This window comes from Cynocephalus volans, chromosome 10 (assembly GCF_027409185.1).
Source record: "Cynocephalus volans isolate mCynVol1 chromosome 10, mCynVol1.pri, whole genome shotgun sequence".
Lineage (NCBI taxonomy): Eukaryota > Metazoa > Chordata > Mammalia > Dermoptera > Cynocephalidae > Cynocephalus > Cynocephalus volans.
The window spans coordinates 34,673,908-34,690,745 of NC_084469.1; the positions used below are offsets into that span (position 1 = coordinate 34,673,908).

Consider the following 16,838-nt stretch of genomic DNA (forward strand, 5'->3'; position numbering starts at 1 on the left):
ACGAGACGCGGCGACGGGAGCGCGCGGCGACGGGAGCGCGCGGCGACGGGAGCGCGCGGCGACGGGAGCGCGCGGCGACGGGAGCGCGCGGCGACGGGAGCGCGCGGCGCCCAAACGCCGTGGCCGGGCCGGGAGGCCGCCTAGTCGCCGGTGCCGGCTCCCCGGGCGCCCGCGGCACTCTTCGGCTGGCGGAGCCGCGGTCTCCGGAGAAGCGCGCGCGAGAGAGACTGAGGCGGGTGCTCTGAGACGCTGTTTATTGGCTCCTTAGAAACCAGAGTCAGTAACAACTGTACAGAAACCCCCGGCGTCCGCGCGCCCGCCCGCCCGTCCTCACTCCCACCCCACAGCCCCGGAAAAGCAGCTTCACGTGGGCACGGGGAGAGACTCCTCTGGGATTCACAGTAACCAGAAAGAAAAACGGAAATAAATTAAGTGATATGAGGGAGGGGAGTAATAAGGAGTCGTGTTCCCCAAATCAGTGCATGGAGAGGGGCACCCAGGGTTGGGGCTGGGCTCCCCACAGCTCCCTCCTACCAGAGGGAGTGTTCTGGGGCCCTGGACATGGAGATGCCACCTCCATCTGAATCTGAGAGCCTGCCTACGTGCTCCTACGCATCTGCCAAGACTGAGCACCTGTGCATGCCATGAGTCACTGGAATGACGTGGAGGCAGTCGTCACTCAGAGTCCACGGGCCCACGGCCCAACTGTGCTTGTACTGGTGGCGTCTCACTCCTCATTCCACCCGTACCAGCAGGGCATAGAGGAGTGTGGCCCCCTTCTCCTTAGTGACCCACTCAAGTTCAGCTGGGCTGAAATGAGGATCAGGAGGTTCTCTGAGGGCAGTGGAAGGGGGGCCAGGAGTGTAGGAGCCAGGGCGCACGCACACCTGGAATGCCACCTGAGCCTGGTGCGTCCGCTGGGATTTGGAGTCCCGGAATCTGTCAGACGAGAAGCAGAAATAGGGAAATGAGGCCTCTGGCCCCAACAGCTCTCCCCCTTACTCTCCTCCAACCACGCAGGCCTTGCTGTCCCTTACCTTATCGGGCCTTAGCTCTAGCTGTTCTCTCTACCTAAAATGGCCTTCTTCCTACAGCCTGCTCAGCTAAATCCTTCACTTCCTTTTTCAAGCCTTTGCTCAAATGTCACCTTTGCATGTGTGTGGTGGGGAGTGGGAGTTTGTTCTTGTTTTTGGCGGCTGGCCAGCGTGGGGATCCGACAAATCTCACCTTCTTATAGTGCTGACCCTGACTGGCCTATTTAATACACCCACTCCAACCACACTTCTCATCTACTTCACCCCACTCTCCTTTCCACACAGTACTTACTCATCACCTTTAAAAATACTAAATACTTATGTATAAACATTCTAGAGAGAGAGAAGACATGAGTTCCACGAAAGCAAGTTTCCTTTTTTGTTCACTGGGACAGCATATAGTAAGTGTTACTTATTTAATGAGTGAAGAAAGGGTTGAGTGTGGAGACTGAGCAACTAGCAAGACAAGGTGGGAAAAGGGGAAGGCAAGTCAGGAAGACCCAAGTGGCCCTCTCTTGGTTGGAGCCCCTGGAGCTCTGTCCCTACCCCTCCTGTGTACTCACTGCACTTTGGAGGCCAGGGTCTCAGCCCCAGCATATTGAAGGGAGGGGGAAAGCAGCACTGGAGGGGGCTGCTCCTCCCGAGGAGGTGCACAGTTCTCGCCAGGCTCTTCGAACCCTACCCCAGGCTCTCCCTTCAAGGGCCGGCAGCTCAGAATGGAGGCAGTGCCTGTGAGGACAGCTTGGTGAGGGCAGCCCTTTTTGGTCCTATGGCCCCCAGGCCCAGCCTGCCCTGCCTCTGCCTGCTCCACAGTACCTGCTCCCAGCTCCCCTCGGTCCAGCACCCTCCTTATGGCTGCCACATTGCTCCCATGATACGCCATGTGCCATTTCTTGGTTAGTGTCCCAGCCTCCAAGCGGGGATTCACCCTAAGAGATATACAGATAGGGCAGAGGACAAAGGTCACTGGCTCCCCAAGGTCATCCCCTAGACAGGAAGTTCTATCACTTCTTCCAGGTACCCTCTTGCGATCCTCCTTTCTCAGGGAAGCAAAGAACAATAGGGAAATGCATACCCCTGCCTCATATATACCTGAGGTTGAACCTGCACCAGCCAAAGGGCAGGGCATATTCCCGGGGGGGCTCCCCTCGGCGCCTGTGGGCCTCATCTCCTCGAAGCTTCCGGCAAGACTCACAGTAGCACAGGCTACGCTTTGGCGGAGACATGAAATAATCCTCTGCAGGAGAGTGGGTAGAGGCTTGATGCTGTGGCTGCTGCCCTGGGTTTCAACCATGCTGCTGCCCTCCAGCTGGTCTCCAAAGCTCTGGGCATAGCCCTGGCCTGGTCACTGGAATAAGGTGGGTTCTGGGGGACCAGGACTCACCAGGAAGCAGCAGCAGTTCTTGGAAGCGGGAGCAAAGGGCATGGTACTCGCAGCTCTTTAGAGGGTTAGCAGCGGGCAGTGGACCCCAGCACACACTCTCCTTGATACCTAAGGGAGCAGAGTGGGCACAGGTTACAGGATCTGGGGCTAGAAGTATAGGAATGGGGACAGAGGAGTGGGGACAGGATCTTGGTCCCTTCAGGCTGGCGCACCGTCTACCATGTCAGCTTTCTCCATGTCCCCTTGGGTTCCAGCACCCTTCCCACTGGCAGTCCCTGGTTCAGGGCTTACGATTGTCACCTGCAGGAGAGAGGGGTAGTCAGCCAGAGCTTGATCAAACCCCAGGCCCTGCTGATGCCCTCTGTGGACCACAGACTTCCCCTTTACTCAGACAGCCCAGGCGCCCAGGCAATCTCTCCTCCCTGCCTCCACTGCCACTCACCTGCTCACACTGTCCATAGAGGTCCACGAGTGCATGGCAGGGCTGGGGCACGTCTATCACAGCCACCCCCTGGTCCACCCCATTGACATAGAGATGCAGCCCGCAAGAGCTATCCAGCCGCAGTCCCAGGATGGTGCCTTCAGGACACGTGTCCAGATTTGGGCCAAACTTCTCACAGATCTGGGAGGAGAGACTTATTGTCCTTCAATGATCAGACTCCCACCACCAGCAGCCATTCCCATCCTTCACTCCATTTCCGGTTACCAGTCCCTGGGCTTTGCCTCCACCCTTGCCCACTGACTAGGCTCTACCCCCACTTCAATTAGCTAGAGTCCCCCCTCCCCCTTCCCCACTTGTAACTTTCTCAACAGCAGGGACATAGAAGGAAGCGGCAGGCCTGAGACTGACAGGTGGATGGCACTTATGCCCTTGCCCACCCCCTACTGTCCCTCTTTAGACCTGTGGTCCTACCTCTGGGGCTAGGGCTTCCCTTCTCCCCTTTGGCCAGCACCTCCCTACTCAAAGGCCTGGCCCTCACCTTTCTCTCTGGCTCCCTACTCACCTTGAGACCATTGTGGAAGATCCCACGGCCCCGCAGCAGCCAGGCTGCCCGTTTGAGGGCACAGGCAGAAGCAGGGAAATTGAGCCTCTCAGGCGGACAGGTGATGACTCCCAGGACAAGGGAAGATGTCCACTGTCGGTTCAGAAAGTCTATCCGCACCTGGGGATAAGGAACTACTTACTCCACAATCACAGCCTCCTGGGAAGAGCCAGGCTCCTCATCTCAGCCAGGGAGAAAATATTGCACCTCTGAGTGTGGCCTGGGATGCTGTCCTTTCTATTGCTTGGAGGGACTGGAAAGTGCAAATTCATTTTGTTTCCTTCCCTTTTTGAACCTTGGTCTTGCTGTTGCCTGTGCATGGATTCTTGTCTCTACGGACTTCCGTCACCTGGCTAACTTTGATATATCTTTTAGCCTGGAGCAGAAAGATCCCCTCCTCTGGAAAGCCCCCCTATTCCCACACACAGAATCAAGCATCTCCCCTGGCCTTCCCCAGCCCCTACGTACTGCTTCCCTTACCAGTCACCAGGTGGGGACTTGGTGGTAACTTATCTATAACCGCCAGTACAGAGTATGAACAAAAGCCCAGGAAGCTCATCCAAGGGGCCTAGCCTTCCTCTTTTTTCTTCCCCTACAAAAGCCTTCATCCAGGAGTGTTAGCACTGGGTCACCCTGGAGCAAGAAGAGTTGAGGATAAGGAGGCAGGGCCCACCTGGACCAGCAGCTGGGGTACCAGAGGCTGGTTGAGGACAACGATGCCCTGATTGTAGCTGGCCACCCGTGTTGCTGTACGATTTCCATTAGACAAGAGGATATTCTTCCCATGGTTCTCTAGGAACTCGAGGGCTGTGGGCATAATATCCACTTGATTCTGGCCCTGATGCAGAGGAAGAGACTGAGATGCACGGGTTGCCAATGCCAGGCCCAACCAACCCCCTGGGGTTTATACAGAGCTTGAATATGAAACTCTGCCAGACTATCAGAGAAACCAAGAAAGGCCTGGTGTCTTGTGGTCCACCAACTGGCCCATCCATGTGCCTAGCAGGCCCTGCTGCAGCCTCTTACTCCTGAGCCATGCTCTTCACCCTCATCATCCTCCTCGCCCTCACTGCCGGTGTCCGAGCTGGGGGAAGGAGGCTGGGTGCCTTCTGGCTCCTCCATCCTCGTGGAACTGACAATAGACAAACTGCGTACTGGCCCATAGAGATCCAACACAGCCCACACATTCTGGGGACACACAAGACCCAGAAATCAGCGCTTAGCAGAAGACTTCAACCCACTCCCTGAACCCAAGGAAGCTCTTAGCTCTACCTTGGCAATGCCCGTGGCTGCAGGCCCCATATCCTCTCCATCTACCAGGATGTGCATTGTGTCATCTGTCCCCCGACGAATGCCCACGCGACTACCCACCTAGAACCAAGGTGGAACAGGACAGATGCTTGGTCCTCTCTCCCAGCCTCCCCAACTCCCGACCCCTCCCTGTCTCTGGAGTCAGCTGCTTCACCCCCAGTCTCTCCAGGTTCCGGCCATAGTTCATCCTCTGGAGCTGCCCGTCGCGCCTCACTTCACAGCTGGACACCATCCAGGTGGTCTTCGTCCGGAGCTCCGGCAGGGAGGGAGGCAGCCCCAGGCCCCCACCTGCCCCAGACCCCATCTCCCCAGGTGCTAATGTGGTCAGCCCCAGCCGGAGGGAACCTGCCCACTTCTCATCCAGCTCTTCCACTTTCACCTGTAAGAGAGAGAATAGATTCACTGGCCCTGTTGTGATGGGCCCGGCAGCCCATCTGCTGCATCGCCACAGCCCACCTCAAAGACTTCCTCAGCCTTGAGCTCTTTAGTGCTGAAGACAAGGCCATGAGCATAGCCAGCCGCACGCACCGCCCTCGTGCCCTCCTCCTCCAGAGTGATGTTCTTGCCGCAAGTACTGTGGAATCGGTGAGCCACGCCAGCCACTGGAAAGACAGCACCAGAAGAAGGGGTAGGATTGGGGCAGCAAACTTCACACAGAACAGAGCAAAGCTTTCAGATGCAACAGGAAGTGGACATAAAAGCCCCGTCTGCCATCTCTCCCCAGGACGTCCTGACACCACCTTTCACCGCAGCTCATTTGCAAACCTGGTATGCCCAGTTATGGTGTTCTGGCCCCTTGGTGGCAGGGAAGCTTTCAGGCTTTGTGATGAGGTATAACTTCCCCTCTTGGCTGCTTGCCACCACAGGCTGATCCCTCCCCATCACCTGCAGGTGGGTGCCCCAGCCTTTGAACAGCTTCCCTAACCTGGAACCTAATCAGGCTCACAGCAGGCAAGCAGAGCCCACCCTCCATCCCTCCCTGCCACTGAACCTGGGGAGTGCAAGGGGAATGACTTCTCGGTGGCGGTGTTGCTGGTCGCCAGACTGTTGTCCATGGGGCCGGTGGCACTGGTGATAGACACTTGGACACACTGGCCATAGAGATCCACCACCGCATACACCTCTGGGTAGGAAAGGAAGGGGTCAGATGCTTGACAGCTCAGGGTGGGTTGGTCTAAGGATGGCAGGCCGAAAGCTGCATAGTAGTCACCTTTACCCGGAGGCAAGCCTGAGCAAGCGGCACCTTGGTCCTGGCCATTGATGAAGTAGTGCAGATCGCCCTTGGCCGTTCGCATCATGCCAATGCGTGCACCTGTGCCCAGTGTGTCCAGGTCGCACCCATAGTTGTTGCGCATTGTGTTACCATCTTGCATAATGGCTGTGCCACTGGGGGAATGGCAGAAGGGGTGAGTCATCCTCCCAGCTTTTCCCCTACATTGGCCCCTGCCCAGTCCCTGCCTGTCGAGACCTTCAGTGCCTGGACTGGAGTCTTGATCTGAGTCTGAAGCCCAATTTTATGTCCTTTGTCCCTGGGATACGCCCAGGGAAAAGTAGGAACTACCCTAGAAGGGAAGAGGATTGCGCCCCTACAGGGCTAGGCGGGGCTTCCCAGAATTGAAGGGTGGAGGCAGTCAGATCCCATAGGTCTGCCACTGCCTGTGGCCAGCACAGGCCCAAACCCTGCTTCTCTGATCCCAGCTAGCTCCACCCAGTCCCACCAAGATGGTCTCAAAAGCAGGCAGCCCAACCTCAACATCCATGTATCATAGTCAATGTCTGTCATAGTGTTGGGGAATTCCAGATCTTCGGGCCGAATAGCGGTCACTCCTAGGAGGAGGCAGGGGTAGGTCAGAGCTGACCCCTCAGGCTACAGACATCCAGAACCCCCCGCCTCCCTGGACAGACACACAGATACCCCCTCACCAGCCTCAATGGACCCTGACCAGCGGTCCACCATCTTCTGAATGACAATTTCAAACAGCTCTCCATCCCGCAGGGCCCTGAAGGAAGAGTGGTGATCAGAGGTGCCCTACTTGGGTGGCTGAGGCTGGGCAGTAGGAAGGTGGGGACATGAGAGTCCAGAGACTGACCGGTTGGAAATGACGATGGCATCATTGAACTCGCTGCGGCAGTTGTGGCGGAGCGCAGTGCGGCCCCCATTGGTGATGACTGCGTTACTGCCGTGTAGCTGGTGGAAGCGCAAGTCAGAGCCCCCAACCCCTGAGGATGGGGAGCTTGGAGACACCTGGTTATTCCCCTCAGGGAGAGGCTCAGGGATTGGAGGCACCTCTGCAAGGGTGGACATCAGCCATGAGGTCTCCAGGTATCTCTGAGGCCTCCCAAGGCCACCCTAATTCTGTGTCCCAGCCCAGCCCTGCCCTCACCCATGTCATCCACAATGGTGGCCTGGGCTGCCTGGCCGTAGAGATCGACGACAGCATAGACACCTGGGGGAACGTTCCAGGCAGCAGGGCCCTGAGTCATCCCATTGACAAAGAAGTGGAGAGTGCCGTCCTCCCGCCGCACCACGCCCACCGTGTCCCCTGCCTTGGAAGAAGTGGGGGCTAGAGTGAGGAGTCAGGCAGAGCTCCTGCCTGGGTTGGTCCTGCATCAGCTCTGCCTTGCCCACCTCCCCCCTACTGCGACCAGGCAGTACACCCACTCTCCCACCTTGAGGCGGTCCAGGTTGTGCCCGTATTCATCCAGGATGGTTGTTCCATTGTGCATCACCCCGTTCCCGGTCATCATCCAGGTCCCTGTGGGGATAAGGAGTGGCAGAGAATGTGATGGGGAAAGCAGGTCTCCTCTCCTTTACGTAGTGGCCCGACATCACTCCTTTGACCCGATAGCTCACTTTGCCTTTTGACTGCTGGCTTTCTCCCATGAGCAGGACAAGAAAACTGCAGTCTCAAGAGAGCCACAGGCCAGGCCCTGCCCATGTGGCACTCTCCACCACTAAATGAATCATCACAAGTGTGACACGTGAAAAAGGGACTGGAGGGCTGGCTGGTTAGCTTGGTTGGTTAGAGCATGGTGCCAATAACACCAAGGTCCAGGGTTCAATCCCTGTACCAGCCAGCTGCCAAAAAAAGAAGTGGGGGTTGGTGGCTGGAGAACAAGTGCCAGCCAGTTCTACAGTAACAGCTTCTTCCCTAGAACCCTGTCCTGGCCCCGCCCTTCTTGGCAGCTCACCAGAGCGCAAGTTGGTCATGGTGGAGGGCAACTGGAGGAAGGCAGGGTTGTGGGTGGTGACGCCAATCTCAATGGAGCCAGCCCATTTGTCCACCATCTTGTCAATGCGCACCTGGAACACCTCTCCATCCCTCAGGGCTCTGCTGCTCAGTACCACACCGTGATTGAAGTCATCAGTGGCACTAAGGGCACAGCAATCAGGAATTCAGATCCCCAACACAGGCTCTGAGTGTGCCAAGGCCTAGCCCAGCAATGCCTGCCTGAAACCCACCGCCCCAAGCCAACCAACTAAACCTCAAACTGAGGAAGGCTTCCCATTCTTCAGGACTCCCCAAACCAGACTCCCTCTGCCTCTCGCTTTCCCCCCTTTCCCCCACAAATCCCATTAGAGCCCCTTCTGCAGGCTTCTCCCCACCCCATGGGCCATACTGGGGCCTCAGGGCAGTGCGTCCCTCATGGGTGATGGCTGCTTTCTGCCCACAGTTGGGGTGGAAGAGCAGGCGCTCAGGTTCTGCCTGGGCAGCAGGAGCAGCACGGCGAAGAGCACCCTCAGGGGACAGCGCCCGCAGGATGGCATTGTTTCGGCGTAGACGGTCGCTGTGATTGTTATTGTGGACAATGGTCACCTTCACTGCCATCCCGTACAAGTCCACCACACCATACACCACCGGGGGTGTCAACGGGGTAGCCACACCTGTGGCAGTAGAAGGTACAGGGGTTGGGGGGAGAACAAGGAGAGAAGAGTCAAATATGGGGAGACCAAATCCCAAAGAGAGGCAGGAGTATGAGGTACAGACCCCAGTCCCCACCCCTCACAGAAAGCCCTGACCCAGTGACCCTTTCTAAGCATCCCCTTACCCTGATCAATGCCATTAATGAAGAAATGCAGGGCAGAGTTGGACTTCCGTGTGAGGCCAATGTGGTCACCCTCCTAATCAAAGCACAAAAATAGCTCAGTCTGGAATCTATCTATAGCAGGCTCCAGCACCATCCTGGGTCCTTCCCACCACCCCGTTCCACAGGGAACAGCTCCAAAACAATGTTCATGCAAGTCTCGGACCACCCTGGGGGAAAGGTAGGATAGGTCCTAGGTCCCTGTTTTCCAGACATGATAATTTCTACATATCCTGAATGTTCAATGCAAGTCAGGCACTGAGTTAAACCATCTTACAAGCATCAATTTCTCTAAATCTCAATCTATAAAATAAGTACTGCTAATAAGCTCATTAAAAAAAAACAAACCAACAACCATAGAGGATAAGTGTCTACCCTCAGATCATAACCACAAATAGCCAGCCAAACAGTCAGAGAAGGAACTGAATCATCTGATTCCAAAATCTGGGTGCTTAACTGTTGGGTAACCCTGTCTTCTCAGAAGGAATCTTCAGGCAACAGAAAAAGGGACTTGCTCTAGGTCACAGAGGAGAACAATGTGTGCTGCCCAAGTGGGGACACAAGTGGCTCCCCTGGAGAGGGGCCTGAGGCTTTGTGTCCCACCCTTACCTGTAGCTCATCCAGACTGAATTCACAGTATTCCCGGCGCGTGCCTTTGCCATTGGTCAGGATCCCACAGCCGCTCATCATGATGGTACCTGGGTGCAGGTGGACACCCTGGTTAGGGTACGAGCTTCCTTCCCCTCAGTACCCCCAGGCCTGCACTCCCACCCCTGCCTGGGGCTGGTACCTGACTGGAGGTTGGTCATGGTGGCTGGATACTCCAAACTGTTGGGATTGTGGGTGGTGACACCAATCTCAATGGAGCCTGACCACTTATCTACAAGCTTGTCGATACGGATCTGGAGTTAAATGATAGCAGAAGGGAAGAGCAGGAAACCCTCAGCTTTGGTCCTTCCCCAGGCCCCACCCTTCCAGCATCAAGGGTTGAGCCCCATCTTTAGCTCCCAGAGGTGAGATGCCAGCCAGACCCCAGGACCTTGCACACCTCAAACATTTCATTGTCTCGAAGCGGGCGGTTGGTCATGACAACCCCATTGTTGAATTCGTCCAGGGGCCGCCGGCGCTCAGCTGTCTTATTATTGTTGCTGAGTTTGATGAGGGTCCCACACTTCTCGTGAAAGAGTAGGGCGTCATTGGAAGTGAGGATGGGCGAGGTGACAGCACTGCTAGACCCAAGCCCATCCCCTGCTGGTGGGGAGCTCAGGTTCACATTCAGAAGCCCCCCGTTGTAGGCAGACAGGATGGCATTGCTCACCACCTCAGAGAGCTCCATGCTGGCAAAGTCTACAGCAGCAAGATAGAGAAAGGCAGGTGAGATGGGACATTATACCCTCAGGCTTGGTACCCTCTTTCCCTACCCCTCTCCTGAGGTCCCTCCCTTGTCCACATCACTTCCCACTTCCCATCCCAGGGCCTCCCCAGAGCCCTCACCATTATGTGACTCAAGGCTGTTAGGAAACGTCTCCGGCCGGGCCTGCGCTGGGGACACCATGAAGGCTGGGGACCAGGTGAGATGGGAGGGGAATAAGGGTTCAGTCCCTGCTTCAGTGCCCACAGCCAAGAGACCCCCTCCTCTAGCCCCTGCTCTCTCCTTCAACAGACTTGGGGGTCTGAATGGCTCTGCCATGCCCAGTCTCACTTGTCACTGCATTTCCCCCATTCCTTCAGCCATTCCTTCTGCCCACCCCTCCACCACCACCCTAGCTGTGTTCTTACCTTCATCCCCAGAGGTCCCCTGTTCAGCCAAAGCAGAATCTTCAGCGGGGGCTGAGGGTTCGAGGGGAGGTGTGGGGATGGGAGCAGGGGGGCTGAAGCCTGGCTCAGGGGGTAGCACGGTGATCTGGGTGCACTTGCCATAAAGGTCCACGACGGCCCAGACACGAGTGGGCAGGCCTGTGGCGGCCACTCCGCAATCCCGCCCATTCACCCAGAGCCGAAGCTCCCCTACAACAGTACGCTCCACGCCCACGCGGTCCCCTTCACCAAGCTGGTCCAGGTCCTGTCCATACTCCTCCAGCACAGAGCGTCCATCTCTCAGCACCGAGCAGCCCGACACTACCCACGAGCCCCCCTTCAGCCCTGTAGCACTGCTTGGGAAGTCCAGCACACTGGGGTCCAGGGCCGTTACCCCAATCTCAATGGAACCACTCCACGAGTTGACCTGCGATGGAGTGGTGGACAGAGAGTCAGTATGGGCAACAAACGGGTTTCTGCCACTAAGAAACCACATTCCACAAACCACTGCATCCGCCCTCTTCCACATCTCTGACAGCTAACTGGCTTTCTCTCTCATGAGACATTAATCCAAAGATGCAGACCCACGAGTAATTTTCTGGACTCTGTTTCAGTAATTAGTTGGGCCAAGCAATTCTGCTCTGTACTCCGTGTTGACTACACCAGTGCTTTCCCTGCCAAGCAGGCTAAATTCCCTGGTTCCAGCCTCCTGCCTCCTCTAACTTCCCTGATCTCTACGGCACTCCAACCACCCAAATTCACATGCTTCCTGTGCCTATATCCTTGCTTTCGTATATCAATCACTCTCTTCCTGGGGCCCAATTCTCTTCTAGGCTCAAACTCCACCCAGATTCTCTCTCCTCCCAGATTCTTTCTCTGTTAGTTAAATCACACACACCTCCCCCTACCTGAGTATTTCTCCTCACCTATCTTTCTAGCTCTACCTATAGATTTGTCCTTCAATGGTTTGTTCTTTCCTTGGTATCTCTCTTTTCTTCCAATCACATCTTTGACATCTCTCCATCCCCCATCACCAAGAAACTGATCCAGGAGGTCTGTTTCCCAGCCATTCTAATGGGTGAGCCTCCGTGTCCCTTCCCTGATTCTGGGTCTTAAGGAAACCCAAGCTCTCCTTGTCCCCTCTTTCAGACTGAATGTTTCTGCTTCGTGCGCCCTTCCTGTCCATCACCTGGTGTTCTACGGGCTGTCGGTTCCCTCTCGGTTGCCGGTGATGTGGACTACCCCTACCTGTCCTACCCCGCCTCCCTCCACAGCTCGGTTCCTCCCACCACCCTCCACATCTCGGTTCCCGGCCCCAGCTCTGCACCTTGCGGTCGATGCGGACGGTGAAGACGCGTCCATCGCGCAAGGGTTCCCGGCTCAACACCAGCCCGTGGTTAAACTCCTGGCCCGGCTGCTGCCTCCGCGCTGTCCGCCCACAGGCCGACAGGCTCACCAAGCGCCCGGTGCGGGGGTGCAACTCCCCGCCGCTGCCGAGACCCCCGCTGGACCCCGGTCCTGGGCCGCTCCCGCCGGGGCCCCCACACCCGCCCGGCCCCGGCCCGGGACCTCCCCCAGAGCCCCCACTCCCACCCGACCCCGCCGCCATCGCCGCTGACACCGGGGCCGCGCGACAGCCGCGCTTGGCGGCACCGTGGCAACCGCGATGGACGGACACGCTGAGGGAATACGACCGGGGGCTAGGGCCAGGTATACTTTACGGCACTGCCGAGCAGTGGAGCATCCCGGGCCGGGGAGCTAATGACTACCACGGTGGGAACAGAAGGACGACGGGGTTGGGAGGCTTGCTTTACGGCACGGCGAGGTGACGGAGTAGCCCCGAGAGGGTTGAAAACTGGGGCAGGGAGTTTTTGCGACAGTGGAAGGAAGAAACGCCCGCTGCAGGCATCTTTACGACAGAAGGTGCTGGCGCCCAAACACTTTCGGCTTTGCGACAGCGGCGCCGATGACCCCGCCCTCGCCGAGGGAGGTGACGCCTAGAAGTACTCGCTTTACGGGAAGAGGGAGGTGTCTTCCCCTCGCTACACACGGTTCAAAGCGGTATGTGTTGAGGCTGGATCCAGAGAAGAGAAGAGAAGCGGTCGCTTTATAAATCAGTCTCTGCCCTTCACGCTCCTGAGACCAGAAATGTCTTGTGACAGTGTCGCAATCCCACCATTTAGGCAAAGCGAGCCGATTTGGGGGAGAAAAAAAGCGCGCGGATATTTCAAGTCCAGTTTGAACCCCAATCCAACCAAATTCTTAGACTTTAAAGCCACAAATAAAGAGTTCAAAGAAACGCTGACAGGTAGTTTCCAGCAACGACATTGACGATCCCAAGAGGTTCCCCCAGGGCTGTTAACAAGCCCCCAGCCCAACCCTCGCATGGTCGCGCTAAGGTTGGAGGACTGTGACGTAACAAATTAGGCTTCTCGCCCCCTGGCCAGGCTTCCTGGCTATGATTGGCTGATTAGGAGGAGCTCCGGTGATGGAGGGGAATGGCGGGAACAAATCGCAGAGACAAAGAAAGAAAGCCCCAGAGTGGGACAGAACGGGAAAGGCGAGCAAAGGGGCTCCCAGTCTGAGTTCCCTGTAGAGTCTCGACTCCGCCCACCGCGGCGCCAGGGAGCTGAGGGGGTGGGGACCGGAGCCTCGGGACGAGAGTCCCCGCCCGCCGCGGAGGGGGCGGGGCCTCGGGGCGGGGCTATGTGGAACAGCAGGCGGGGCCGGGTAGCTGAGAGTGGCCCCCGGGTGGGGCCATGGAGAAGGAACAGTCTCTGCTGGCTGCTGGTGGCTTCAACGAGGAATCCCCCGGAGAGGCAACCAGGGGGGTACCCGCAGGGGTCAGAGTAGTTGAGACAAAAGCTGGACTGCCCTCCGGAGTAGTCTTGTTTCAGGGTTCTGGGCCCCCTCTGCACTCTCAGGGCATCGTAGCTCGCGGTCCTGGTTCAAGCCAGCCCTCCCTGGGGGAAGTGGCCCTCGGTTCCGGGTCCAATCAACACCCTGGGAAGGTTGCGGGCCACGGCCTTGTGTCCTGCACATACACTGGTGTAACCACTGTCTCCGGGGCGTCTAGCCCCGTGCCCGGGGGGCCTGGGGTGAACAGCTCGGGGTACAGTCCTCACTCTGGATCAACTTGCTCACACTCCTACAACTCCTATGAGGACCGTCCCCGGAGCATCCTAAAAAACAGCAGGTCCAACTTGATGCAGAAATCTCCCAGTGGGGAGAAGTAAGGAACCCAGCTCTGCTGCAGGCAGGTGGCCCAGAACCAGGAGGATGGAGTTCAGGACACTAGAGGGATTGGAACTAGGAGGGAGTGGTGAAGTCATGAGAATTAGGATTGAGAGTAGGTGAGGGAAAACGAGTGGGAAATCTGAGGTTTCAGACCTTTGGGAGAACAGCAGGTGCCCCATAAATCCTGGCTACATAGTACTGCTATTGTCATAGTGTCTGGCCCCCTCCCAGCTTCTACAAGGGGGTGTAAGAAAAGTTTTTTGAGTGACTGGAAGAATGAGAGAGGGCTGTGAGGAGGGCGTCATTAGAAAGTCTCCCCCTACCCCAGGAAAAAGTCTCAGCGCTGGGATGAGATGAATATCCAGGCCACCTATCACCCTGCTGACAAGGACTACGGATTTATGAAGGTGGATGAGCCCGGCACTCCCTACCACAGGTGCTGAGCCCTCAGCCCCAGTCCTTCAGCCTAGACTCTCTTCTCTATTCAAAGGAGGGGAACAGGACGGGACGGGATGAGGCAGAGAAGCTTCGGGGACTGGATACTGCCTGGTGCCCCTCCCTCTGCACTGCTTCCCTCTCCCCTGCAGGCCACAGGACAGTGATGAGGACCTGTCTGCGGGATCCTCCCAGAAGGTGACTCCTGAAGCACTGGCAGAGAGGTGAGAGTCCTGCCAGAGATCAGTTGGGGTTTGGGGCCTCTTCCTACGCTTTTGAACTCAAGTCTGAAGCAGCTCTGCTTTTTGGTCCCCAAAATGGCAGGTACAATAATCTCCATCAGGCCTGACCAAGACCGATCTGGGGTCCCAGCCAGCTTTGCCCCATCTACCACCTGCCCCCAGTGTTGTTCTCTCCTTTTGGAACCCCAACTTGTATCCCTCCCCTTCAGGTTTGCAACCATGGACAATTTCAGCCCCAAGGTCCTTCAGTACGGTGATAACAGAAGCTCAGGGTCTCCAGACAAATTTTGCAAGACACGTGAGATGAAGAGTGGGTATCATGGGAAGGGGTGGCAGAGTGAACCTTATACAAGAGTCCAGTGGGGAAGCCAAGCTCTCACCCTGGCCAACAGACTCCAGTGATTTTGACAAGCACCGCAAGGCACACTACAATGAAGGGAAGTTCTTCAAGGCTCAGAAAAACCTGCTCTTGGATGATGATAAGGACAGCAACAGGAGTATCAGCAGTGACGGTCGAGGTGTGATGCTGGACCCAGAGCCCAGGCCTGTGGAGAGAGGCTGGGCAAGAAGAGGATTGGCCAGAGGAGTCAAAGATGAGACTGACCCAGTGACCAGGAGCCACATCCTAGAAGCCAAGGGTTAGCTACGGTGGGGTTCCAGGGACTCAAGGGAGTTGTGGTCCAGAGGCTGTTCCTCACTTCTGCACCATAGTCTGTCTAGGTCCTCAGTGGGCATTGGCCCAAGGCTCTGCTGCCTGACAGGGAAGTAATGCTAGGAGGTGACCCCAGGGAAGAAAAAGGGCAGCTGGAGTAGGGTCCCCATGCAGTATAGCCCCCAGAGATGGTTGGCTGGTGAGGAACAGAAAGTTCAGGAGACCCATGGGGGATGGAGAGGTCACTGGAGGTTTTCTAAAATGGGGGGAGTAAGAGCAGTAGATGAGATGAGAATCTGAGACATGAGTTTCTCCCCTATGGTGGGGCCCACAATGGGCACCTAGGAGGCATGGATATACCAGGTGGCCATAAGACTCATACTGATTTGGGTGATTCCTCAGATTCCTCTACCTGCAGAAATCAGTTTCCTCATCCTTCAGCCCCCATTACATTGGAGCAGGAGATTGATGACCAACGCAAGGAATATTACAGCAAAGGAATATACCTGAGGTCCTGCTCCCACCCAGAGCTTGAGGAGGACACGGAAGATGAGCAGCGGGACAGTGAGAGCCCAGGTGTCCACCTGGAGGGAGGAGGACTGAGGACCAGCAGCCTGATAGGTGCCCCAACCCTGATCCCATGATGCTTCCAAGGCTTGGCCTGGGTTATTGAAAATCCCATAAGCACTGAGGTCCATCTACTGGACCACATGCGAGGCCCCTTTAGGTATCACAGGGCCACCAAGAACTCTCTGACAGGGACAGTGACACCATCACAACCTGGTGAGGGCACCAGACTGCTTTCTCCCTGGCTGGGCTTTTGGCAAGCTCCCATCTCCTGGCCCTCCAATCCTTTCAGGCCAGTACCTCAACAACAGGTGGTAAGAGAGGCCCTAAAAACCCTGGAATCCAGGGCCGGCCCGTGGCTCACTCGGGAGAGTGTGGTGCTGATAACACCAAGGCCCCGGGTTCGGATCCCATATAGGGATGGCCAGTTGGCTCACTGGGTGAGCGTGGTGCTGACAACACCAAGTCAAGGGTTAAGATCCCCTTACTGGTCATCTTTAAAAAAAAAAAAAAAAATCCTGGAATCCAAGGCCCACATTGTACAAGAGAGGAGCAGGGAGGCTCAGAAAGTGTTGGAGCCCCCTCCAGCTTGGCACCACCCACCAGCTCCGTGCCTCCCCTCTGACTCCTCTCTGCCACCCCACCCCACTCCAGGTACTTCCTTGTCCTCCAGAGACAGTGTGTCTCAAGTGGTGTCCAACTGGTGTCCGTTGATGGTGGCCAAGGGACTCGACTGGCAAAGCCCAGGGAGTTCAGAGAGTGAACATGGAAGCATCCTTAACCCCCCAAGCCAGATTGAGTGCAAACGTGAGCCTGGGCAGAGGCAAGGAGGGTCTTGCACTGACCAGGGAGGTAGAGGGCTGAATGGGTAGGTTCTCAGGAATCTGGGGGTCACATGGGCAAGATCTTATGCCTACTACAAGAAAGCCATTAACCCAAACTCTTCTCTCTCCAGATGAAACCCTGCAGCTTCAATGGACTCAGGAAGAGGAAATCAGAAAATGGAAAATGTAGCCAGCTGGGAGTGGGGTGGAGACAGCCTCCCTCTGC

General features: G+C 56.6%; 2 protein-coding genes across 5 annotated transcripts; one reads left to right on the top strand and one right to left on the bottom strand.

Annotated features, from left to right (window-relative positions):
- Positions 1–323: 323 nt before the first annotated feature.
- Positions 324–12,264, bottom strand: NEURL4 (neuralized E3 ubiquitin protein ligase 4). 4 transcript variants are annotated; one of them, XM_063111062.1, is made up of 29 exons: positions 11,983–12,264; positions 10,638–11,082; positions 10,353–10,418; positions 9,907–10,205; positions 9,649–9,760; positions 9,468–9,556; positions 8,823–8,895; positions 8,394–8,658; positions 7,965–8,146; positions 7,443–7,528; positions 7,157–7,319; positions 6,863–7,061; positions 6,696–6,772; positions 6,521–6,599; positions 5,989–6,158; positions 5,764–5,895; positions 5,229–5,374; positions 4,927–5,151; positions 4,734–4,832; positions 4,488–4,649; positions 4,135–4,299; positions 3,423–3,581; positions 2,861–3,040; positions 2,631–2,718; positions 2,419–2,526; positions 2,127–2,271; positions 1,851–1,963; positions 1,598–1,763; positions 324–939 (listed from the first exon to the last, which is right to left on the bottom strand). In XM_063111062.1, exons 1-29 carry the CDS (start codon positions 12,262–12,264, stop codon positions 735–737), a joined length of 4,680 nt encoding a protein of 1,559 aa, XP_062967132.1. In that variant the 3' UTR covers positions 324–734. The 4 variants fall into 4 exon arrangements, with proteins under 4 accessions (XP_062967132.1, XP_062967131.1, XP_062967133.1 ...); XM_063111061.1 differs by having other exon boundaries at positions 5,983–6,158; XM_063111063.1 differs by lacking the exon at positions 10,353–10,418.
- A 1,150-nt stretch (positions 12,265–13,414) lies between these two features.
- LOC134387335 (uncharacterized) lies at positions 13,415–16,778 on the top strand. Its single transcript, XM_063109833.1, has 9 exons — positions 13,415–13,486; positions 13,580–13,887; positions 14,221–14,328; positions 14,480–14,551; positions 14,779–14,867; positions 14,962–15,207; positions 15,624–15,797; positions 16,443–16,656; positions 16,744–16,778. The coding sequence occupies exons 1-9, from the start codon at positions 13,415–13,417 to the stop codon at positions 16,745–16,747; spliced, it is 1,287 nt and encodes a 428-aa protein (XP_062965903.1). The 3' UTR covers positions 16,748–16,778.
- The last annotated feature ends 60 nt before the right edge of the window (positions 16,779–16,838 follow it).